A 22,921-nucleotide genomic window follows, 5' to 3' on the forward strand; every position below is an offset into this window, starting at 1 on the left:
ATTACTTATCCTGCCTCGTTTGCATGGTTTGAAGAACTCTCTAGATTCTTCACTGACAAGATCCAAGCTCTTCCAGGTAATTTCGACATCAGAGATATCCTCTCTGTAGGGAACACACCCCTAAACGGGCTGCCTCCAGCTTTGCCATTGTCTTCTGCGTTGGCTTTTACACCTATCGCTCTGCTAGACTCGTTGATGGTCCGCAAGTCTCTTAAATCGGGATCACCGACAGACCCATGTCCGGCTCGATTGCTGTCATCGGTCGCAGAGATGGTCAATCCCGTGGTAAATAGACTGATCAATATGTCCCTCTCGGAAGCCACGGTGCCTATAACTTAGAAACAGGCCAAAGTTGTACCACTACTGAAAAAACCTACTCTGGATCTCTCTATCCCTTCCAATTATCGCCCTATTTCTCTCCTTCCTGGTGTGGCAAAAGTCTGTGTAAAAGTGGTAAACAAATAACAGTCTAACTATGTCGAACTTCACGGCCTGCTCCACCCGGCTCAATCGGGCTTCAGAGCCATGTACAGCATTCAGACGGCTCTAATCGAAGTTGCTGAAGCCATTTGTGAAACTCTGGACTCGAGCGGCAGGGCGGCCTTGATTCTGTTGGACCTCTCAGCGGCATTCGACACGGTGCCACATTCCTTGCTTCTGGACCGTCTCCTGGAAATTGGAATTTCGGGGTGTGCCTGGAGAGGGTTGAAGTCCTTCCTGGAGGGCAGAACGCAACAAGTCTGGATCCCCCTTTCTCTTCCTCCCCCCAGACCATGACCACGGGAGTGCCTCTGGGTCTACTTTGAGCCCCCTTCTTTTTAATATTTATGTTACTCTCCTGATACAGATGGCTGAGGAGCTTGGTACCAAGATCATCACTTATGCAGATGACACCCAGCTCCTCTTCACATGGAAGAAAAATGATTCCTCTACTTCATTAGCTAAATCCTGTCTGTCGGCCATCTTTCTATTGCTCTCCTCGGCACAGTTAGAGTGCAACGAGGAGAAAACTGAGATCTTCCCCCCTCAGTTTCGGAAATTGCTTTGGCCTGATGAAAATCCCATGCCAACTTCTGAGGGTCTACCCACCAAAATCCTAGGAATATGGTTTGACGAGAAGCTTACAGGTCAGTGGTTTGGTACACTAAAATCTCTTTGAAAGTTCTTACATTTTCTCCCTAGGTCAGCAAGGGAAACGGTCACCCGTGCTCTGATATCATCACACATTGACTATGCTAATGCCCTGTATGTGGGCCTGCCGGGTTATCTCTTGACCAGACTGCAGGTAGTCCAGAATGCCGCTGCCAGGGTGCTTATCAATATCCCTATAAAGCCCAGTGTGAGGCAACACTTGCATGAGCTACACTGGCTACCTATGACAGAAAGGGTTACGTTTAAATCCCTTGTCCTGGCACACTCAGCTCTATACGGACACAGTCCTGCCTACCTGAGAAAGCGCTTCAGGTTTTATGTTCCTTCCAGACAGCTATGCTCAGACACGCAGCTTCTTGCCCAAGTCCCGAGATTTTGCCTTAAGAGAGTTGGAGGGAGCTCTCTTGCTTTTAGGGCAGCTTCAGCCTGGAACCTGCTTCCCTTGGACCTCCGTAGCATTCAGGACCCCAAGCTCTTCAGGAAGAGACTAAAGACATTTCTTTTTATCTAGTAGTCCTATCCACCGTTCCCCATCAGGTTTGCGATGGGACACTCTTTGAGTAGCTGTGGCGTTACAAATTTCATAAACATAAACTGCACCTCACTGAATTGCAAAACTCTGAGATTGCAGGGTAAATAAAAATCTGCACAAACACATACCCATAGACAACATAGCAAGGACTGCTTAGTAAAAACGTAGGGGCCCATTAGGATGGCCCACCCGCCACCCTATCGGTGCTGGGACCGGCCGCCAGTGGTGCGGCGGTCCTTCACTGGCAATTAGGATGCCACCGCCACAGTGGCATCCCACATATATTACATTGTGGTGGGCGGTGCTGTAAGCAGCACCTACCACAATGCAATATATGCATGTTGTGCATTGGCATGCACAACATGACAGGCACCGCGCGGTGCCTGCCACCTTGTGCACGCCAATGTTGGAGGGTACCATGGGTACCCTCCAAGTGCAGCCCCCCAACCCCCCACCCCCCTGGGGGCCCACAATGGGCCCCCAAATAGAACTTTGCATGTCTTTCCATGGCGGAGTCTCCGCCATGGAAAGGTATTTCTCTGCACACATCACAATATGGATGGCGGTGCCTGCAAGGCACTGCCACCATATTATGGGACTTTTCCGCCCGGTAGGTAATCGTGACAATTGCCTACCGGCAGAAAAGCAGTGGACAGTCTTTCCGTCCGCCGCGGTACCCCCCACCATGCTAATGGGGCGGGGGTAAAAGGCCATCCGGCGGGGTGTTTTGGCAGGCGGATCACCACCGCCGGTTGGGTGGTGGCGATCCGTCCGCCATACTAATAGGCCCCTTAATCTTAATACCATAGTTGGACTTTAAACATGGTTCAGTCAATGAGGCTGCTTACTTACCTGTACCCAAAGCCCAACAAGCCTCTTTGAAGGCAGTTTAGAATGCTTCCGTGAAACTGGTCCCAGGAGTAAATGTGTTCGATCATATCACGTCTCTTCAATACTCTTAAGCGGCCTCCTACTAGAGTGCAAAGTGTGCTCCAAATGGCCTGTTTCTCGCAAAAAGTATAACACATTGGTGCCCCAAAAACCTGGAACAAAAATTAACCACAGAGTGGATCTGCTCTCTACAAATTTGTGAAGTTTCGCTCCCAGACCAGCCTTGGTTCGAGAAACAAAGAACCATCTCACAATCATTTTCAGGAAGCGCTACTGTTGTTATAAACAAAATACACCACTTTGATATATTATATGTAGAAAGTAATTGGAACACAGACTGCTCCATCAGTACCTCCAAGAGTGACTGCATAGCTCAAAAAAGCATGGTCTCTAGTACAAAATAAATTTGGCAGATTAGCCCCAACTCAAATATGTTTTGTACATTTTTATTGCTATTGTTTGGTGTTTTGATAGCATGTCTTATTGACAGTAAACAGAATTTTGAAAAATTATCACCAGTGCTGTTAACTCCCTACTAACATTTTTCTGTTGAAGAATGATATTCCCTGATGTAATCTAACAGTGAATTAGAAATAACATTTCACTGGTTTCCGTAAAGCACTCTGACAAACCATATAAAACTGAAAATAAATAAATACATTTTTCTTGTTCCGTGTCGTGCTTCCGTGGCAGTGGTAGTAATGCGCTCTTCCATACACATTGTTGTTTTGAACTATAAAGCTAGATTTCTTGCCCGGGAGATGAAGATCAGGCTGCTGGGAGAGAAGTGGGGGAAGGCAGGTCAGGTAGTTGGAGCAGAAGAGGGAAAGAGCAGGGTCCCATTTTGGAACAGTTCAGCCTGAGACACTGGAGAACCACCAAGAGTCGAATTTCAGTGAAACAGTGAGTAGGAAGAGAAGGTGGGGAATGGAAAGAAGATGTATATGCTGTCAGCATAGATTTGGTAGTATGAACCAATAGAGGAGATGATATCCCCAAGTGAGGTGGTGTACAGAAAGAATAAGAGAGTGAGAACCTAGAACTGTTCCTCTTGGGACTCCAACACAAAGAGTGGTTGGTGAGGACCTCCAGGAGTTCCACTTCAATGAATAAAAGTGCCCTTTCGCATTAATTTATCTTTTAAAATAATATTGATGCATACATTAGACTTTCTTAAATCCGTGATCGCACCTTGCTTTTAGAAAAAACACAACCTGCAGTATCATAGCTCTTAGATTTGGTCAGTGGGCTGTAGGGTACCTGGTTAAAGATATATTCCTCCGAGGAACCTCTTTGAGATCGCCGATGGAGGTGATTTTTCCTGCAAAGCAATAGTTGGGATTGTAGTCGGTCATGATGGTGGATGTCCGCAACTTGCTGAGTTTGTAGTCCGGGCTCTGTAACTCCATTTGCATGGCTTGCAGCTCTTGATGCTTTCGGCGATAAACTATGGGATATAAGGTGATAGAGATGCATGTTAGAGGTTTAGCAATCTTTCAAAGCTGAAGGGCTGCCTTCTGTGCTAAACATGGGAGTATCAGTTCTACCTTTTTCGTCATTCATGGGAATAGGATACCGCCTAATATAGTGTCTGGTGTAGTGAACAGCCTGGAATCAGAATCTGTTCTTTCCGACCTTCATCCTGCAATGATGCTAGATATCATGCCGCTAGAAAGTGCGCCTTCCTCCATTGCACTGTTCACATCTACTGGAAGACCTAGAACAATGATCCCCTTTTTTAAGCCTTTCAGTAATATGACCATGCACATCACAACTGGCTACTATTAATTATGGCGCCGTAACCAGAATTCTTCAATCCCATGCACAGAATATGTTTTTTGAATTTACATTACAGTAAATAAAGACCAAATTGGATACCCTGCAGGTGTTTGATGGTGGAGTCTGTCCTCTATTTGAGTTGTCCCTTGTAATGGTTGCTGGTGAAATATGTATACCTGTTTTCTGACCAAACTACCTCTTAAAATAGTGCTATTCAAATGGTGCTCCTTCATGTTTGCAGGGTTCTCTCACTTCTCAAGCTTGTATTGGTTGGCTGCTGCCTTCTCAGAGAACAGGGAATGTAGTTTTTAGACTCTTGCTTTTCCCCGTTAGATCAGGCCTTCCAGACAGCACAGCTGTCTAGTTGGAAAAGACCTATTGTGGGATTACTGAGAGTTTACCTGGGTTTATAGCCCGCCCCTTGCTTACCATTGGTTGGCTTTTTTGCCACTTACATTTGCTTTCTTTTTATTCAATGGTTCTGTGTTGCAACTTGTCCGTTTTGTGTTCCTCCCTTAGAGGTTCTTTACCTTCTCTTTGACTGGCTGGCTTTTATACCTTCCACTTCTCAGTGAACTATTTCTTCTATTTTTGCTTAAGTATTTCATGGTATTGTGTTTTCCAGTTGTCTCTGTTGTGTACTTCTCTCCCCCATTTATGCTCATATTCCTCCCTCTCTTGCCCGTGTGCTTCTCTGCACTTGCTCTCTGTTTTGCTCTCTATGACCCGCATGCATCTATCTCCACATCCATGTTGCTCTCTCGCCCGTGTGCTTCTCTCCCCCAACCGATGCTCATGTTACCCTGTCTCGCCCATGTGTTTCTCTGCCCCTGCTTTTCATGTTTCTCTCTCTCGCCTGTGTGCTTATCGTTTTACCCCTGTGTTGTTCTCCTTTGTATGCTTCTCTCCTGCCCTTTGTGTTGCTTCCCGTCACCCTGCATGATGCTTCCTCCCCAGCTCCCTGACTGACTTCAGCTTGAAAGATGAAAAAAAAAGTTTGCGCTATTTTTAAAATGTACTGATCCATTTCTTCCTTAATCATGCTGTACAGCACCACCAAAAAACATTGATAAAGTCAATAGGTCCCAAAGGCGAGACCAGTTTACAGGCGTGATATTCATTTTTGCAACAAAGTGATCTGATCTCCATGTGTTGTAACCTGCTATCCTAATTTGATCCTGAACCATGTCATGCTTAAGCTCTTTACACCCTTGATGATACTAAGTATCTACTTTTATGAGCATCTATTCCTAACTCAGACTCTACTTTAATGTTATTTGTGTATAGTAAATACAGTACATTCCATTTTGGCTTCCTAGCTCCCTGTCACAATCCTCCATAGTTTGCCCCTTGGTTTTCCTTTAGGGTTTAGCTTCCCTTCTCAATGCTTGTTCGGGATCTCCCTGTCTATTTAGGTTTTTTACTGGTTTGCTGTTCTGATGTTATACTGTATTTCTGTGACTTGTTCGGTTGTCAAACATATCACAGATGCCCTCACAGTAAACAATTAGGTTTCATACTCAGCTCTAGTTGTAGCGGTACTGAACCCACTTCATGATAAGTATGTTTTCCTATTTCCTAGGCCTGTGTGCTGTGTCCACCTTAGAGTTTCTGAGGTGTTGTCGTAGAGTGCATGCAGTGGTAACACACTTGCCTACTTGCTACTTCATAGTGCACGTTCACTTCCAAAGGAAAAGTTTGATTTCATAGATTTGTTCTGCTTGTCTAATACAACAGATATCTGGGGTAGGCTGTATCTTGCATCAATGTAAGCATCATTCTCCCAAAGAGGCCTTTGAACCCAACTGTTGCACAATTAATTTGTCCCGATACACTTATTGCTAACATATGTGAATCCCTTTGCTTCATCGAACTCCTGTTCTACTTGTCAATATTCTTTCTAACTCATACTTTCATGTGTTTCAAAAGTGCCCTTCCTCCTCATGTTCTACTTCTGTCCCCTCATGCTTCTGTCCTTCACCCAGTGGATCACAGCTGTTATCTTGTCCTAGTAGAATGTGTAATTTCCATTGAGCCGCGTATGCATGAAAGAGTCCTGCAATTCTAACTTACTGCACTCCACCTGCTCTTTGCTCATCAGCTCATTCACTGCAGCAGGTTAGGCTGGATATGTGTAAGACATATGCTATATGTCTTCAAGGGACCCCACAGCTGGTATAACCTGAGCGTCAACTTCACAACAGATTGTTCAGTAGAACATCGTCAATAAGAAGGGGAGAGTTGAGACAGGTTGAGAAGAAGAATTTAATGAGTTTTTGATGCAAACAAAGCACCTAGAAGCTACCTATAAATTGTCAATGGTGGTCAAAAAGTGAGGAAGATGACTTTCTACGTTGCCATCTTTATCTGGATGTAAACACTATAGGTGCTGCTGATTCTACTAGTATCCTTGTGAGCAGGACAAGCTTTACATAGCACCGAATTTGGTTTTAAATGAGATGTCAAATCCTTTTACTGGATGCCCGCTCTGCTCTCATCGTGGCATTTTCCACTTCCCTGGTAAGTGAACCATAATTTGAATAATGTACAGTGTTGTATGTTAAAACCTAAAAACGCTGGACTTTAACTAGTTTTGGAATTGCTCATTCCTCAATTTTCCAGAAATGTGTGATTTTTTTCCTGACCTAAACAATGTTTCCATTCACATTTCTCTGGGTACACACAGTAGGAATATGAATGGTAAAAATGCCACAGAGATGTTCATAGGTGTTACCAATTTCTGCGTACAAATCTTGTAATCAGGTTGGATTCCTGCATCCAAGAGTTACTGGTAGCTTTGGTGTTGGTAGTTCTCAAGTGGGAAATTACCATGTGACCTGCAATAAGCATTTTGGATGATATTTATTATTATTATTATTATTAGGGAGGTTTATAAAGCGCTTGGTTACGCTAGAAAGCGTGTCCCCGCGCTACAGCTGAAAGACTCAAAGCAGTAATGAGGAGTAGGCTCGACTATCTTGAAAAAAGGTGAGTTTTTAAGTTCTTCCGGAAGCTGGATTCCGAGGGGTCTAGGCGGAGATTAAGAGGCAGGGCGTTCCAGCGCTTCGCTGCCAAATGGCGAAAAGAGCGTCCACCCATGTGAGCCTTTCTGACCCTAGGGACCACCAGTAGACCTCCGTGAGAAGAGCGCAGAGCGCGAGAAGGTACATACTTGGTAACAAGGTTCAGGAGTGGTATAGGAGCTTTCCGAGCAAGAATGCGATGGCAGGTACAGAGGGCTTTAAATTCCATTCTGCTTCTCACTGGCAGCCAGTGGAGAGTGTGAAGGGCAGCTTTCGAATCCGATCTATTAGGAGTTTTAAGGATGAGGCGGGCTGCCGCGTTCTGCAATACCTGGAGGCGGTTTATTGCCTTACAGGTGGCTCCTAAATACAATAGGTTGCCATAGTCTAGGCGCGATGTCACGAGGGCATGTACCAGCGTTCTCCGGGCGGACATAGGAAGGAGAGCAAGGACCTTGCGTAAGATTTTTAAAACGCTAAAGCAGACACCCGCCACTCGGTTTATTTGGGGTCCAAAAGACAGGTCAGCATCGAGCCATACGCCCAGGTTTTTAACTTCCTGACGGGGCATAGGTGCCTGCCCTAGGCCTGGGGGCCACCATGCCGATGGCCAGGCGGAAGGACTCCCCCCCACCACGAGTACCTCGGTCTTGTTGCCATTTAATTTCAGGCAATTAGTGGACATCCAGGTTGCAAGATCTCGCATGCAAGCTCTGAAACTGTCCATAGCAAGTCCGGGCACTCGTGAGAGGGAGATAACCAACTGCGTGTCATCGGCATATGACACGATTTTCAGTCCATGACTCGCGGCAATTGAGGCCACTGGAGAGACATAAAGATTAAACAAAGTTGGGCTCAGGGATGATCCCTGGGGAACACCCTGTCCCAGACCTATGTCTCTAGAGTAGTGATCACCCAGGCGGACTTGGAAGCTTCTCCCAGTCAGGAAGGATTGGATCCATTGAAGTGCAGCCTCAGATATTCCTCCGTTATTCAAACACTGTAGCAAGTTGGCATGAGCTACAGTGTCAAATGCTGCACTCAGGTCCAGTAGGATGAGGGCCATGGTGTGACCCTCATCCGCCCCCTGACGTAGGGATTCCACCGCCGTCAGTAATGCAGATTCTGTAGAGTGACGGGGACGAAAGCCGAATTGAGTATCGTGTAATAATGTGGCTTTTTCAACGAAATCCATCAGTTGTAGATTGACCGTTTTTTCGGCTACTTTGGCTAAGTATGGTAGGAGTGAGATTGGCCGCAGGTTCTCAAGTTTCTCAAAACTAATGGTAGGTTTCTTCCTTAAAGGTAGGACCACCGCCTTTTTCCAGTCTTTAGGTACTGTCATGGTACTAAAAGACACGTCTAGTAGATGTCTGATGTAAGGTTCTAATACCACCAGACTATCCGCTAGACGTTTAGGTGTGGTAGGGTCCCGTGGAGAACCCGACCTCACAGATCTACAAATTATTAGGAAATCTTCTGGGGGCGGGACGAAAAAGTGGGTCAGTCTGTGTCTATCTCCCCATTCCCTGGGGCTTTCGACAAATTCTGTCCCAGTTATGGGCTGCGTTGGGAATGCTGAATAGATTTTGGCTATTTTATCTGAAAAGAAGTCTGCAATTTTATTGCATGATTCGGGGGAACAATCAACTGGGACATTGACTGATTTTCCGCTCGAAAGAGTTTTATAGAGTGAAAACAGCTCTTTCGTTGAATTACCAGCTTCACTGATTCTAGACGCATAGTATGTTGTTTTGGATTTTCTGATTTGGCCATGGTAGAGTCGTCTGTTAGTCAGGTAGATGGCTCTAGATTCTTTGGAGAAAGTCCTGCGCCAATCTCTTTCGGTTCTTTTCAGTGTGGTTTTCATGGCTCTTAATTCCACGTTGTACCATGGGGCAGTTTTTTGAACACGGCCCCCGGATTTGGCTTTTTGAAGAGGAGCTGTAAAGTCCAGTGCCTCAGAGATGCGATTGCAAAGGTTAGTGTTAGCCGTGTCAGCGTCATCCCCCCCCGGGCTCCCCCCCTTAGTCAGTGCCTCGCAGAATTTAGGCTGGGAGAAAGTAGCCCAATTCCGCCTAAGATGATACAGTAATGTTGGTTGCGGGGGTGTGCTTCCAGGAATACGAATGGTGAAAGGGACTAGATAGTGATCCGACCAGGGGATGGGAATAGGGGTTTTAGCTTCTATTTCCCCCCAGTTTACAAATATGGGATCCAGCAGGTGACCCAACTGATGTGTCGGACCGCTAACAATTTGATTCAATTGGAGGGCTCCTAAAGCCTGACTGAAATTCTTACTGGCGCGATCTAAGGGGTTATTTTTTTTTTTTTTTTTTTTTTTTTTTGAAAACCTTTATTGAACAGTTCAATAAGAACAAGTATGGGCCTACAACCCCCCAGGGCCGGCCGCTAAGCAATCAGGGCAATAACGACAAGTACAAACACAGGCAGCACTTCGGGGAGCAAAATCGTACTACTATCACTGTGAACAGCGTAAGTAGGGCACCAGGAGAAAAGGTTTTCATTTTATAATGAGACAAGGCAGTAGGATCAGGTGACAAGCAATTTTAAAACAACAATCACGGATCTGCAGAGTAATGAATGTTAGCGATTTACAGCAATCTGTTAGGTCGATGGCGCAAACACAAGAACATCAGGATGGGCAAGAACATAATATACAGTTGCGCCCGCAGGCCCCCGCCAAAACTCCCCAAGAACACCTCGGAAGTTGTGAACGCATGGAACGGCAACGAGGCATAACAACATCTAAGGGGTTATTGAGGTGTAAATTAAGGTCTCCGAGTACCAAGAATTTATCATTGCGTAAAGCAGTCTCCATAATGCCTTCAACCAGACTTTCCTCAAACTTGGCTATAGGGCCTGGAGGTCTGTAGATTAGCATGCCCTTTATCGAATGGCTATTAGTCACTTTAATGGTGAAACTCCCTGCCTCACAGTCCAGGGTGGGAGAGCTGTCGAATTGGCATTGCAAGCTTTCACGAATTACAATTGCAATGCCCCCTCCTCTGCCTATGGGTCTGTCCTGTCTGTGTATTGTATATCCTACTGGAAGTGCCTCAAGGGCATCAAATGTAGACTCATTGTCTAACCACGTTTCAGTTAGGAATACAAGGTCCCAGTTCCTCTCAGTGAGTAAGTCATATAGATCTAACTTGTGTTTCCTTAATGAGCGTACATTAAGCAGTCCGCAGTGCATGATGTAGTCTGTACTGTTCGTATTCCTACCAAGGTCATAGGAGAAGTGGCAATGTTCGCAGCCTATGTTGTCTTCTACTCGAAGTTTATGCTTGCATGAATCATTCACATTTCGGCGTAAGGCAAGTAATTCCTGCTTACTCCACCGTATGTGATTGTCCCGAGGGGCATGGGGTAAGGCCCTGGACCGTGTACGATCGCGGACGAGCGCAGACGGGCTTGACTTAGGCGCGACTTCGGCGCGATGACGGCGCACCCGCTGCGCTCGCCCGCTGCGCGTCCGGGGAGGGCGCATTGATATAGGGGCGGAAGGCGTGGCCTCGAGAGTGGGCGTGTCTGGAGGTGAATTAGCATAGTGGAGAATGTAAAGGCTTACACCAGCTTCATGACCTGTCCACAGGAAGGAAGATTGGTGCCTGCTAGGAAGAACAAAGTGAAATGAAATTGAATCACAGCGACGAGAAAGATTGAAGCCAAACAGGCTAACATTACCATTAAGATTGGTTTCTATGAAGTTGAAAAGGTTTCACGCGAAGAGATTGATGTTGTATCTCACAAAATGATTTCTACCAAAAAAGATGTTTCGAAGACAGCAATGGTGGCTACCAAAGCAAGATATGCAGTGGTAAAAAGTTATTGACTCTAAAGTTTCATGTGGTCAAATCAAAGGGATTATATGCCAATTTACACCTAAAAAATCATTATATTTATAGTTTTCCTTACTCAGTGGCCACACTAGCCAGTAATCACTAACAAAGACCAACACATACATTATTCTATAATGCAATTCCTTACAATTCCTCCAAGATGTTCTTGAACTCAGCAGAAAAGCTTTTACAGGACTAATGATAATCAGTGACTGTTCAAGTCCTAGAATAATATAACTTTACAGCCAACTGTAACAGGTTATAGGTAAAGGCCTGCCCCAGCGTTATAGGCCCAAGCTGCAGGTGAGGTTCAATAAGATTGGAGTGGAACTTTAATGGCCATTCTAGCCCACTATGATCGGCTGTAAGTCCTTTAGAACATTTGCCTTATTAATAAAAAATGCCCAGTGCATCCCGAAAGCTGTCATTTCCCTTTCAGTCACAGCTCTTGCTATTCATTGTTCGGTTAGCGGTGGGTTCTCACCCTTGCATGAAATAACATCAGGACCTGTAAAAGTAGAGAGGGGATGGAAAGTTTCTGTATCACCCACCTGTCAAACGGCTCTTTCAAATTGCTTTGATTTGTTTGTCAAGGCACTACAAATGTTAACAAACTACGATGTAAAGGACTTGAGTCTGAGAAAACTTTCTCCAACCCGGCAACGCAGCTCGGGTTGGAGACAGCTTCAGTGCGCATGTCGGTTTTGACGTCTTGAGATGGCTTCCGAAACCCAACACGAGCACTGACAACAGTGCCCACCACTCCCCCTAGTCAATGTTACCACAAAGGTCCTGCCCCCAAAGACTCGGCACAGGAAGAAAAATATAATGATAATAATATGTTTAGGCTGCTGGCAGGAGAGGCGACACTGGCCCGTGTTAAAGACTGACATGAACTGAAGAAATTTTAAGGCAGGTTTGAAATGCTCCATGTTGTGACAAATTCCAACATTGTTCAGACTTTTAATGATGAAAGATCCCACAGCACATAAGCGATGACATCTCATCACTTTGTGTGGGACCAGCTCTATCACATTAACCTTCATGCAGGCTTTCTGAGGAGTAGCCAGACTGATAAAAGCCATGAAGAGCGAATATCAAGCAATTGTCGACAGATGCACAAGCCACTGACAGCATAATGATGTTCCCACCATGAAGCATTCTTCTATTCTTAAGAAACGTCTTTAATTGGTTTATTGAGGTTTGGGAACTTTACTCTGACAGCACATCAGTAAAAAGCAAGTTTTAAATAACTTTTTTTCTCTGAAGCTCCATTCACTTGTTTATGGTGCATGGAAAAGGTGGAGAATAGTCCTGCAAAGAGCCAGGGCCTCTCTCAATGGGGTAATTTTCACAGTCAATGGGCTTGTAGATTAGGTGTCATGGGACTGAAAGAACAAGAAGGCAATTTTCCCAAAGAGCAAAAACAAATGTCAGACAAGGGTACTTCAGCCAACTAGAAATGGGACAGTGCACGAAAGAATACAAAGGGATCAGATTCTCTCTTCTGTAGTGTAAGAGTTTAGAAAGCGAACCGAATGGCAACACATAGCTATTTGCTAGAAAACATTAGGCATTTCGATGTTAAGCTTTACAGTAAGAGCAGTAGAGTTATCACACTAATACAAATGCTGTATTCATCCTTTAAAAATTCTGGGAGCGTTTTTCAGTGAAGGGAATCAAATATACTTTTTTTAGCATTTGTTCTGCACGACTCAAATGAGAGGTGGTGAGACTGTAATCACTGCAGTTCAAGGCTGGAGAGAGCTTTCCAAGTACTCTTACTAAAGAGTTTTGACCTAACACGACTGATTTAACACATGTGATGTGTTCAAGGATCTGTACCAGTTAAAAAATGACTAGCTGAGTGGCATTAAACATTCTTCTGTTCTTAAGAACCTACTTTAATTGGTTTATTCAGGTTTTGGCACTTTATTCTGACAGCACATCAGTAAAAAGTAAGGTTTTAAATAACTATTTTTTTATAAAGCTCCCTTCACTTGTTATGTTGTATGGCAATGGGGGGGGGGGGCAGTAATGTAAAGACCCAGGGCCTCTATTAACGAGATCATTTGCACAATCAATGGGCTTGCAGATTATTGTTAAAGAGGACAACCCCTGCTGAAGGCCTGGCTCAGCCGGACGGTAATTTTCAACGCTCAGAGGCCTCTGGTAGCAGTCTGTCAGTGCCAGAGGGTGATGTTATAGTTACAGCATCTAGTAAAGGATAGCTGCAAGTTCCTGGGACCCCTATTTGGAACCTTCATTCCAAGTGGAGTTCTCTGGCAGTCCTTTTTGTAGTCATCTGTTTCTATCCCCTCCCAGATGGCTGAATACTGCCAAGCCGTCACTGTTGACAACTTCACTAAGTAAAATAGGCCTAGCATGTCAAATAAGTACATATTAGTTTTACTGGGCTTTACATGTGGAGGAAAGCAACTGGTGTTTAAGCAATGAAAATAAATGCGGGGTTCGAATGTTCATGGTGGTAACTTGCACTGTGTAAAATATGGAATTTTTCGACAAGTCTAAGAGATGCTCTCAGGGTGCATGAATGGATGCATCTCACTTAACTGAGTGAGTATGTAACCACTTATTGGTTAAAAGGCCATTAGTGTTGTTCCCAACTTTATTCTTCAGATTGAGGTTGATCCGAGTAGTGTCATGTGGAATTTTAGGCGAAGCTGTGTTGCATTAGTTCAGCCAATGACCATATCCACAAATTGCAGAAGAAATGTTGAGATGGATAATCTTGTAGCACATCCTACTATTAGATGTCTCAATGGATGGATAATCTTGAAGCACATGCTACTGCGAGAGGTCTCAATGGACACTAATATTTGACTCCATCTAGAGAGAAATTATTGGTTTCTTTGTCCTTTAAGCAGGATGCTATGGTCCTATGGTCCACTGTGTCATGTGCTGAAGCTAGGTCTAGGCTAATCAGTGTTATCTCTTAATCAACAGGACGATGATTAGGTTCTCTTTAAATTATAGGTCTTAACCCTGATTGATGGTTGTGTAGTAGCTGGTACTGTTCACAAGATTCCTGAGTTGTATTGTGATTGCCTTTTAATAAATCTACTGGAGGAGAGATGTTTTGCACTTGAGCTGGAGCTGGGCAGGACTTTAAGGTTAGGCACTGTTTTCTTCATCAGCGGAGTGACTTCAACTTCTCCAGGATACAATAGCCTTGGAAAGGGATGGGTTGATGAAATTCGTTTCACAGCAATCATATGTAAGAACCATTTGATACTGGTAAGTTTAATGCTTTGAAGTCTCCTCAATGCACAAGCGTTTGAAGCAGGAGACGAGTAGGCCTACTGCGGAAAGTTGACTGAGCTCAAAGGATACTCCAGGTTGTTTATGCTCTCTCAGGTCTTCAGAGTTTTGATTCAATCAAAGAAGGAAGAAAAAAGATATTAAATTGTTGCAGATGGTTTTTTTTTGTCAAGGCATCAGGGTTAGTTTGCTTATGGAAAATAACAAATATTTAATACTTCTCTTTATTACCAGATTGATGCATTTGGTTTAGCACATTTTTTGTCTTCTTCAGTACGGTGTCGTTTTTTCTATATATATTTCACCACACCTTATTTTTAGCTTTGCACGATGTTTTCTCTATTCATTACAGGATTACTCTGTACCTGGTCATGTTAGGAAGATTGTTACTGTATCCTCTGGGATGTATTGGGGTGACTGCGTAGTGTCTCAAATACATTACTGTGAACGCCTTTCTATACAACTTGTCGGGTCATTTTTCTCTTCAAAGTCTGGCAAATGTTGTGTGTTTTTGAGTTTTATTTATTTTGTTGACCTGCCTTACCCACGTAGGGCAAGTTGCGAAATATACAGAGGGCATGGGATGTGTGCCATATTTAATAAATAGAAAGTTATTAAGGAGAGAACTGACCATATCTGCCTATTAAGTGCTAGTCTACTAACTTCAATTACACTGAAGAAGATAAGGTTCATTGTGGGTCCAGTCGCATGAGTGGGTCACTTAACTAGTTGGTGAATCTTAATCAGCTGCATTTTTTTTAGGGGGCATGGGGTCAATGAATAAACACACCATCTATAGAGTTTCCAGAATCCTGGCCTTTTGGTGCAGTATTACTTTAAGGAACTCATCCAAAAAAGGATTTGTCATAGACTAGGTCTATAGTAGGTGGCTGTAGCAAACAAAAAATGCTTGCTCCATATTTTTTCCTTTGGTAGTCTGACATACAACCCTAGTAACTTGCTAATTCTGTGCAGAATTGTCATCATAGGTTTGTTTTGGCGCGTTTATCTTTTACCGTCTAGTCACTTTTCCTAACATTAATGACTGCTCAGATGTATTGATCAAAGGCCCCTGTGAAGGGTTCTCCAGCCGATGCACTGTGCACATTATGTTCTTTTGAAAATGGTCCCTCGGAAATATTTTAAACTGCCTAGTTTTCGTGATTATAATTTTAAACAATGCCGTCCTGCATTACTGTTTCTACAACAACTCACTTCTTTACCACTTGCTGTAGGATTTCTAGCATTTTATGGTCTGTGATTCTTCTTAGGAAAATAATGGTTATTTAGTAATGAGGTTTTTTTGACAGTTTTAAGAGCTCAATCGTTTAATTGTCTACGATCATGACCGCAAACTATTTTTGTGTTTTTATGCTTTTATGGTTTTTCATAATGAAAATCGAATAAAGCTTAGTTTGACTTTATTAGCTTGCTGTCTAGGAGGTTCTTTTTCACTTCCTCTGCTTTGTGGCTGCTGAATGGAGCCTGGGTCTTCTCATTTGAAGGGACTGGTTGTCTTCTCTGTAGCTGCCATTGAGGTTGGTTGTCCTCCATGTGTGAACTAGGTCTTTTGAGACTCTCTTTTGCATCTTTATCCCTTTTTAAGGTGTGCAGTCTTGGCTTTTTCCCAGTTCAGCATACCCATTTTTTGTTCCCTAGCTTTTTGAGGTTTGTCTCTCTTCAGATTCTTTCAGGTTTGTAAAGTTTGTTTGCTCATGGATGCTTACTTTGAATTTCAGGTTTATGGGCATGAGTTCAGCAACACTGAGCTATTAAATCCACCACTATTTCCCTCTTCCTCATAATTACAAGGAATTGTTCAAGATTTCCTCCCCTTGCTGTTCAATGGGTTCAACAAGAGGTAGGTTATTTCTAAACTTCGTGATATAGTATTCGCACACTTCTGTTTCAATGCAGCATATTCATGCATTGCAGGAATGAAAACAACAGGGAGTAGTGGTGTTATGAACTTCTCTCTGCTCCATTGTCTACATGCGGCTGGTGAAGCCATCTCGTGCTATCATTAGTAATCTCATGTACAATGTTTGTGGTCTCTTTCAGCGAAGACCACCTTAAAATAAAATCTGAGGGGCAGATTTACAAGCCCCTAGTGACACTTTTACGCCGCTGTTGAGCCACTTTTGTGACGCAGCGGCGGCATAAACAATGTGCCACCTTGCGAAATATTTACAACTTGATGCATCTAGGGAGATGCATCACGTTGTAAACTCCTGCGTCACATTATACCTGCGTCAGGTATAATGTATGCAGGGTGGGCGTTCCCACGCAGGAAAGCCTTTGTACAAGAGACACAGTGAAATTTACAAGGTTTCACTGAGTAACTTCTACGACGCCACAGCGTCAAAACCTTATGCCTGCTTGAAGCAGGCGTAAGGAGTGACGCAGTACATTAGGAATAGGCATTCCTGAGCATTGCTGGAGTCGCGTCATGCTTGCGACACAACTCCAGCAATGAGTTACTGGTACGCCAGCAGATGCGTGACGCATCTGTCATTCCCTGCGCCACGGTGCGCCGCATTGTAAATGCGATGCATCCATGGTGGCGCAAGGGTTTTTTTGCGTGACGCACTTGAACTGACGCAGCTTTGATAATATGCAGAGATGCGTCAGTTCTTGTAAATCTGCCCCTGAGTTTGGAATCCCATTCCTTAAAGAAATAAACACAGTAGAAAATGCATGATGGCTTAGATTAAACTAAAAAGATGATACATTTGTTAAATGGTTACTGAATGTTTGGAACAACTTTCCAGCAGAGAAGAGATGACAAAGTAAAAAGTGGTAAATGCCTGGGAGAGACAAAAAGGTATAATTGCAAGATTAAAGCTAGAGCCAATGTGTAAAAGAGTAGGAAAAAAAATGCGTTGACTGAAAGGGCCTGGGGGGTCTTAATACAGAATGTTTTTTAGATCTAAGTTTTTACCATCATTGCCGAGCGCATAAGTCGAAATCTACACCTGTGCTTAATTTGGTTTTAGCTGGAGCCCATAGGCACTTATTTCTGTGCACCAGTACTTATTTTTCCCCATCAGACTTTGACTGAGACAGACAAGCATTTGCAATGCAATAGGTCTCGCGTTTGCGAGAGTTTAAGCGACTGGCATTGTAAATGGCAATGTCTTTTATTTATCTGTTTTAAAAACCAACACATTAATAAAAGGCATTGTCATTTACAATGCCAATAGCTCAAACGCGAGACCTATTGCATTTCAAATGCTTGTTATGTGAGTATTTAGCACGGCCCGCCCCAGTTATTTCACAATAACACTGGACACCGTCAGTAGTAACCCAAAGGTATTTGTGAACCGGGCCTCTCACGTTGTCACATCTGGAGGACGGCCTGCAAACTACAAACTACCCTCCCACACCAGCGCGGTCCTGGTCCAAAGTGCACCAATGGAGAGTCCCTCACAAAGCGCCAAGATATACAAGCAACTGATAGTGGCTGCGTTATGTATATACCCAGTAATGTAGCGTTATAAAACCTTGCTGCTGCCACCAGTGTATAGCACCTCTTTGAATGTTCTTACGATATACAGTGTGCAGTTTGGGAATGTGTATGCTTCGCCTGTTAATGGCAAAAGCAAATATACATATGAGCCTCTCTTTCTGGTTGCGCGACGGATGCGGCGCTAGATGCCATGTCACGCACCCAGCACTGCGGCCTGGGTCAGGAGCTGCAGCCTGGGTCAGGGGCTGCAGCCCATGACACTTCACTCGAAATGACTCTACAATCCCAGCCGTGCTTTGTGGTCTCCAACAATGTCAGACTCTCACCACATCCCTGCCATACCCACAAAGAGTTCATACAGGCCAGGCAACAGATACAAGTCTTGCCTTCTCCTTCCTTAAATGCAGGCTGTTGTAAAAACGTCATTTTCAGGACAATAAAGGGTTTTTCACCGCTGGTAAAAGGGTAGTAAAGGCACTCCTATCTTGTAGGCGCCATTTTTCTGAGGTACACTTGCATGAAAAATCCTTTGTCTGACAGGCGTATGAAAGGCACGCTGTAGTGTTTGCACTTTCTGTGAGTTTTAGCTGTCCACGATGGGCACGGTCTGGCTTTCGGGCTTCACAAGTCTGTGTGTGTCACTTTTCAGAAAAAACACATGGTTTTGTTTCTATGTGCATTTATCTATTAAAGCGCTTTGCAAGGAACTATGCCTGGCTTGCAGGCGTGCGCTGCCTTTTTAGACAAAGACTTTTAATTAAGCACAGTGTCTCTCTGTAAAGTGTTGTGCATTAACTGATATCGCAAGGTAAAAATGAACTCGACTTTTGTGAGTCTGGACCAAAAGGTAACAGAAACAATTATAATCCCGAGGTGCGAGACGCTTTTCCTTTATAAGGCGAGTGCTGCAAGGGACGGCAGCTGTTCTCAAAGTGGAAGGGCGTATGGCGTGCTTGAATACTAACTTGTTCACTGTCCGAGCTGGAGACTAATATACAAGGCTATAACTGCACTTTTGAAGGGTGTTTTTTGGGGTGGCTGTTCCTCTTACTCCCATGTGCGAGGCCATGTTAACTGAGGGAGTGGCTGTCCAATGCAGCACGCTGGGGTCGCATGTGTCCTCGTTTTAATGCAAGAGTCTCTTCCCTCTGCTTAGTGAGCGGGATCACAATCCTACGGGAAGGGAGACCCTGCTCGCCCGCTTTGCTGGTACGGCACCCCACTCCCCTCCCCGCCCTTTTCCCTTTACAGCGCGAGGCTCCGTGCTTACTCAGCGAGGCGTCCTTCCCTGGGAGAGCTCTCCGTGCTGGCCTCGCTGGTTGCTGGGAGCGAATCATGGGTCTCTAGGGGGCCATTGTTATTGTTTTTTAAATGGGTAGCAAGAACAATTTTGTTAGTCTCGTTGTCCCTACCTCTGTCTTAGCCGATGCCGGGGTAGAAGGAGAGAGCCGTGGCTAACGCCGAAGCGGGAGATAAGTGTGCGGCCGGCATGAATACAAAGCTTGGCGTGCCGCACTTTATAAAAACATATACATTTTAAAAGAAAAGCATTTTGGCGGCACACGCGCTAATAAAGTTGCGCGGCCGCCGTATGCACTTAATAAAACAAGCTGTCGCCATTGCCAAAGCAGAATGAAAAAAACATAGTGCTTACTGACTAAATGAAGGAGACAGTATAACGCCGCAAGTATAAGATCCAGTCCTGATGGGCAGTCACAAAAGGAGACAGGGCGTTAATAAGGAGGGACTAAGAAGCCTCACTATCAATCAAAAGCCAGCGTTTACCATGGACGATGACGCCAGCCAATGAAAAATATGGGCGGGGCTTCCACACCACTTCTAAAAAATACCCTAATACAGCATGCCTCGCAAAGAGAGCAACGCAGGCGCTGCAACGCTAGGCGAGACCTCAAAAACACAAAAGGAGGAGAAGGATGAGAAGGATGAAGGGAAAGACGGCAAAACTGCTGGTGAATAGGAGAGAAAGTAGGAACAAAAAAATGGTGCAGGAGTGGGTTTGAGGGGCAGGGAGTGTCTGGTCATGGAATTAAGATGCATGAGAGGGATTTGAGACGACACAGTCTTGGTATTCTGCAGCACGACCTCCTGAAGCACCGCAGCAGCTTCTGAGCATAGTTTGGCACCAGCACTTATTATTTGACAAATTAGGCACTGAATTCTGCACAAATAATGTTCAATGTCTATAGGTTAAATGGAATTCTGAGCTTGCCAGAATGTTGTTACCAAACAATATCCATATTTGCTGATTTGGCTTAATCATTTTAGCACCTCTCAAAATTTACTTTATATTGATGTGCTTATAGAAGTGTCCTTGCTCACTCTCACTCACTCACCTGTGTCAGGTCAGAGGTCACAGGCATTCACCATCTTTGAATTCAATCTGAATAAACTGTTGTGAACCATCAATGGTCTTCGTCTTAACCATCTTCAGAAACGACAAAGCCATACTTTAGCAGCTATAACTAAATAGGAGATCATCTGATCTCATACAGGAGCAGTATGAAAATGTAAATCAGTGACATACTCGGCAATTAAGTAACAAAAAAACAAACTTCTTTTGGATAGGGCCTTAATTCTGCTTTAATAGTAACCAGATCAATGATAAATACATCACCAGCTCTATCATCACACTCACCTATCATTATCCCAGAGAATGCCAGAATGAGGGCGGCTACAAGGGCAGAGGTCACCACAGACAAGACCAGCGAGAGAGGTAGATGGTTCTCTGGGTCACTGGGCCTTGGTTCCACTGTAAGACAACAACAAAACATCTGCATGAACAAGCGTGATCTGCAGTTAATTCGCACTATCTGAAACGGAGCATTTAGGAACGTGGATTTAATAACATTTGTCCAATAGAATACTTTCCTGGTTCTCATATTTGAAACCTTTTTGTTTGGTTATGTCATAGGGCCCCCTCTCACTAAAGAGATATAACCTCAAGGACACTCCATTTACAAAACTAATATTCACTCATTCTGTCACACATTGATCACATCACCTGCAACTAAAACTCTTAGCTAAACAGATGCAGTCCCAAATAACTAAACACCATAAACTTACTCACATCAACAACTTGCCATCAGAATGTTTCAGACAGCTACATCACAAATTGAAGCAGACACACTGATGGTACCCACACCACATTAATGCGATGCACAGGGCACTCTATAAAATTACATGGTTTATTATTAGACAAATATGAGACACCATGTTGGTAAATATACACAGACCCACCATCAAAGACACAAGTATATCATACACCCACACACACCAAACAACAATTATTAATCTTCTCTTACCTCCGCAAATCACATATTCAATGGACATTGACAAATCACAGACTCACACACAATGTAACCCAGAAAAGAACTCAGCAGGAAACCACAAATAGCTCTAATCAATGACCAATCCTCTAATGCCAAAAACAAAAACTACCTCATATCATCCAAATCCCCTCATTCACTTAGTTTAAGATAATCAAGTCTTTGTGAGCTGTATTATATTTTAACCCAACACACTCTATCAACACAACTGATTAATCTGAAGTTCACAGTGGAAACATTGTGCTCATTTCTAAATCCTACCTAGCACTGACACCATTACATGTGGAAGACTCTGCATCCTTTGAAATCAAATCCAGGAAGCTCAGCATTAACGCCAAACTGAGGTGCACTACCCATGCCACTCCCATACAATCCTACCCAGTAAGGGTTTACATAATTAATTAGTAGACCAATTTTCAAGACATATCACAAAGCTCTGCAGTTTATGCATGCCTTCCGTTTATTGGACAGAATACCACAACCAAATCAATACCCTGCAACAAACTGAATTCTTGATTAGGTTTATTAACATTGCTATCATGCCTTTCACTGTATACACTAAAGCTTTAACAATTGTTCATATTTTTATGCCAACTGAAGTTTTCTATTGTGCAAAGCAGACCTGTGAGGAGAAATCAAAGAGAGCTCTATTGGATAATAAAACAAAGATAACAGAATAAAGTAAAAGATTACACAATTAGAAGAACCAGAAAGTGTAAGGTTCGTAGATAAATCAGATAGCTTGATTAGCATTTGGGTTTCAATGGTTTTTAATATTAACTGGTACAGTGCCAGCTTGATTTAGGACTCAAGTGTGTACTGTGCAAATTGTCAGATCAAAGCTTAAGTATGCTCTTATAAACAAATTGTCATTCAGTGTATTTGCTAAGGCATTGCCATGAAGATTAAAGAGCAAGCAGGATAATGGATAAAAGAGAAAGACTTTGGGCTACACTGACCCATTATGGGTTAGCCTCCAAGCTGCTCCAGCAGCCTGCCTGGCCAACTTACAAATCTGCGTTCAATAGCATTTTCACCAAACATTCTTCTGCAGACAGGGTGGCAGAATGCTTAGCCAGTAACCATCTTCTAGCAGAAAGCCTGACAAGTTAGCATGACATTTCTGTTTTGCAAAGACATGCTTCTTAACCAGGTTCTGGTTTGGCCTTGACGCGCAAGGATTCTGCCAGCCAGTCGAGGTCATTCCTCTTCTTTTTTCCTATCTGGGACCACATGGACTAACATAGCCATCACTAACAGAAAATAGAGAATTTAGCTGGTACTGCTGAGTTTTCCGCGCTCCGCGCTACGCAGTGCTCACAGAGTTTTTTTCCTCGCTCGCGTTTGTCAACGTCAAATTGGTGAGCGAGGAAAATCCACCTACTGGCAAGATTTTTCCTTGTTCGTGAACGTCAACTTCAAGTTGGCGAGCGTGTGCGTGGAAAATCAACCACCCGGCAAGATTTCTCAATGCGGGCAGTCAGATTTCTCATTGTGAGTGAGCGCGTATGCTAGCGACCGCTCGCGTTGAGAAACTGTCCATTCACGTTGAGAAAGCAGCCGCTGGTGTAAAAATCTAC

At 43.9% G+C, this 22,921-nt stretch overlaps 1 protein-coding gene across 1 annotated transcript in view; it reads right to left on the minus strand.

The window, feature by feature from the left end:
* The window catches only part of ALK (ALK receptor tyrosine kinase), a 2,691,376-nt gene that overhangs the window by 175,627 nt on the left and 2,492,828 nt on the right, over nt 1-22,921 (minus strand). The window contains exons 19-20 of the mRNA XM_085613005.1: nt 20,651-20,764; nt 3,836-4,022 (exon numbers count right to left, since the gene is read on the minus strand). Coding sequence (XP_085469131.1) covers nt 3,836-4,022; nt 20,651-20,764 — 301 coding nt within the window. The remainder of the gene's footprint in view (nt 1-3,835; nt 4,023-20,650; nt 20,765-22,921) is intronic.

The sequence above is a fragment of the Triturus cristatus genome, chromosome 6 (genome assembly GCF_964204655.1).
Source record: "Triturus cristatus chromosome 6, aTriCri1.1, whole genome shotgun sequence".
Taxonomy (NCBI): Eukaryota; Metazoa; Chordata; class Amphibia; order Caudata; family Salamandridae; genus Triturus; species Triturus cristatus.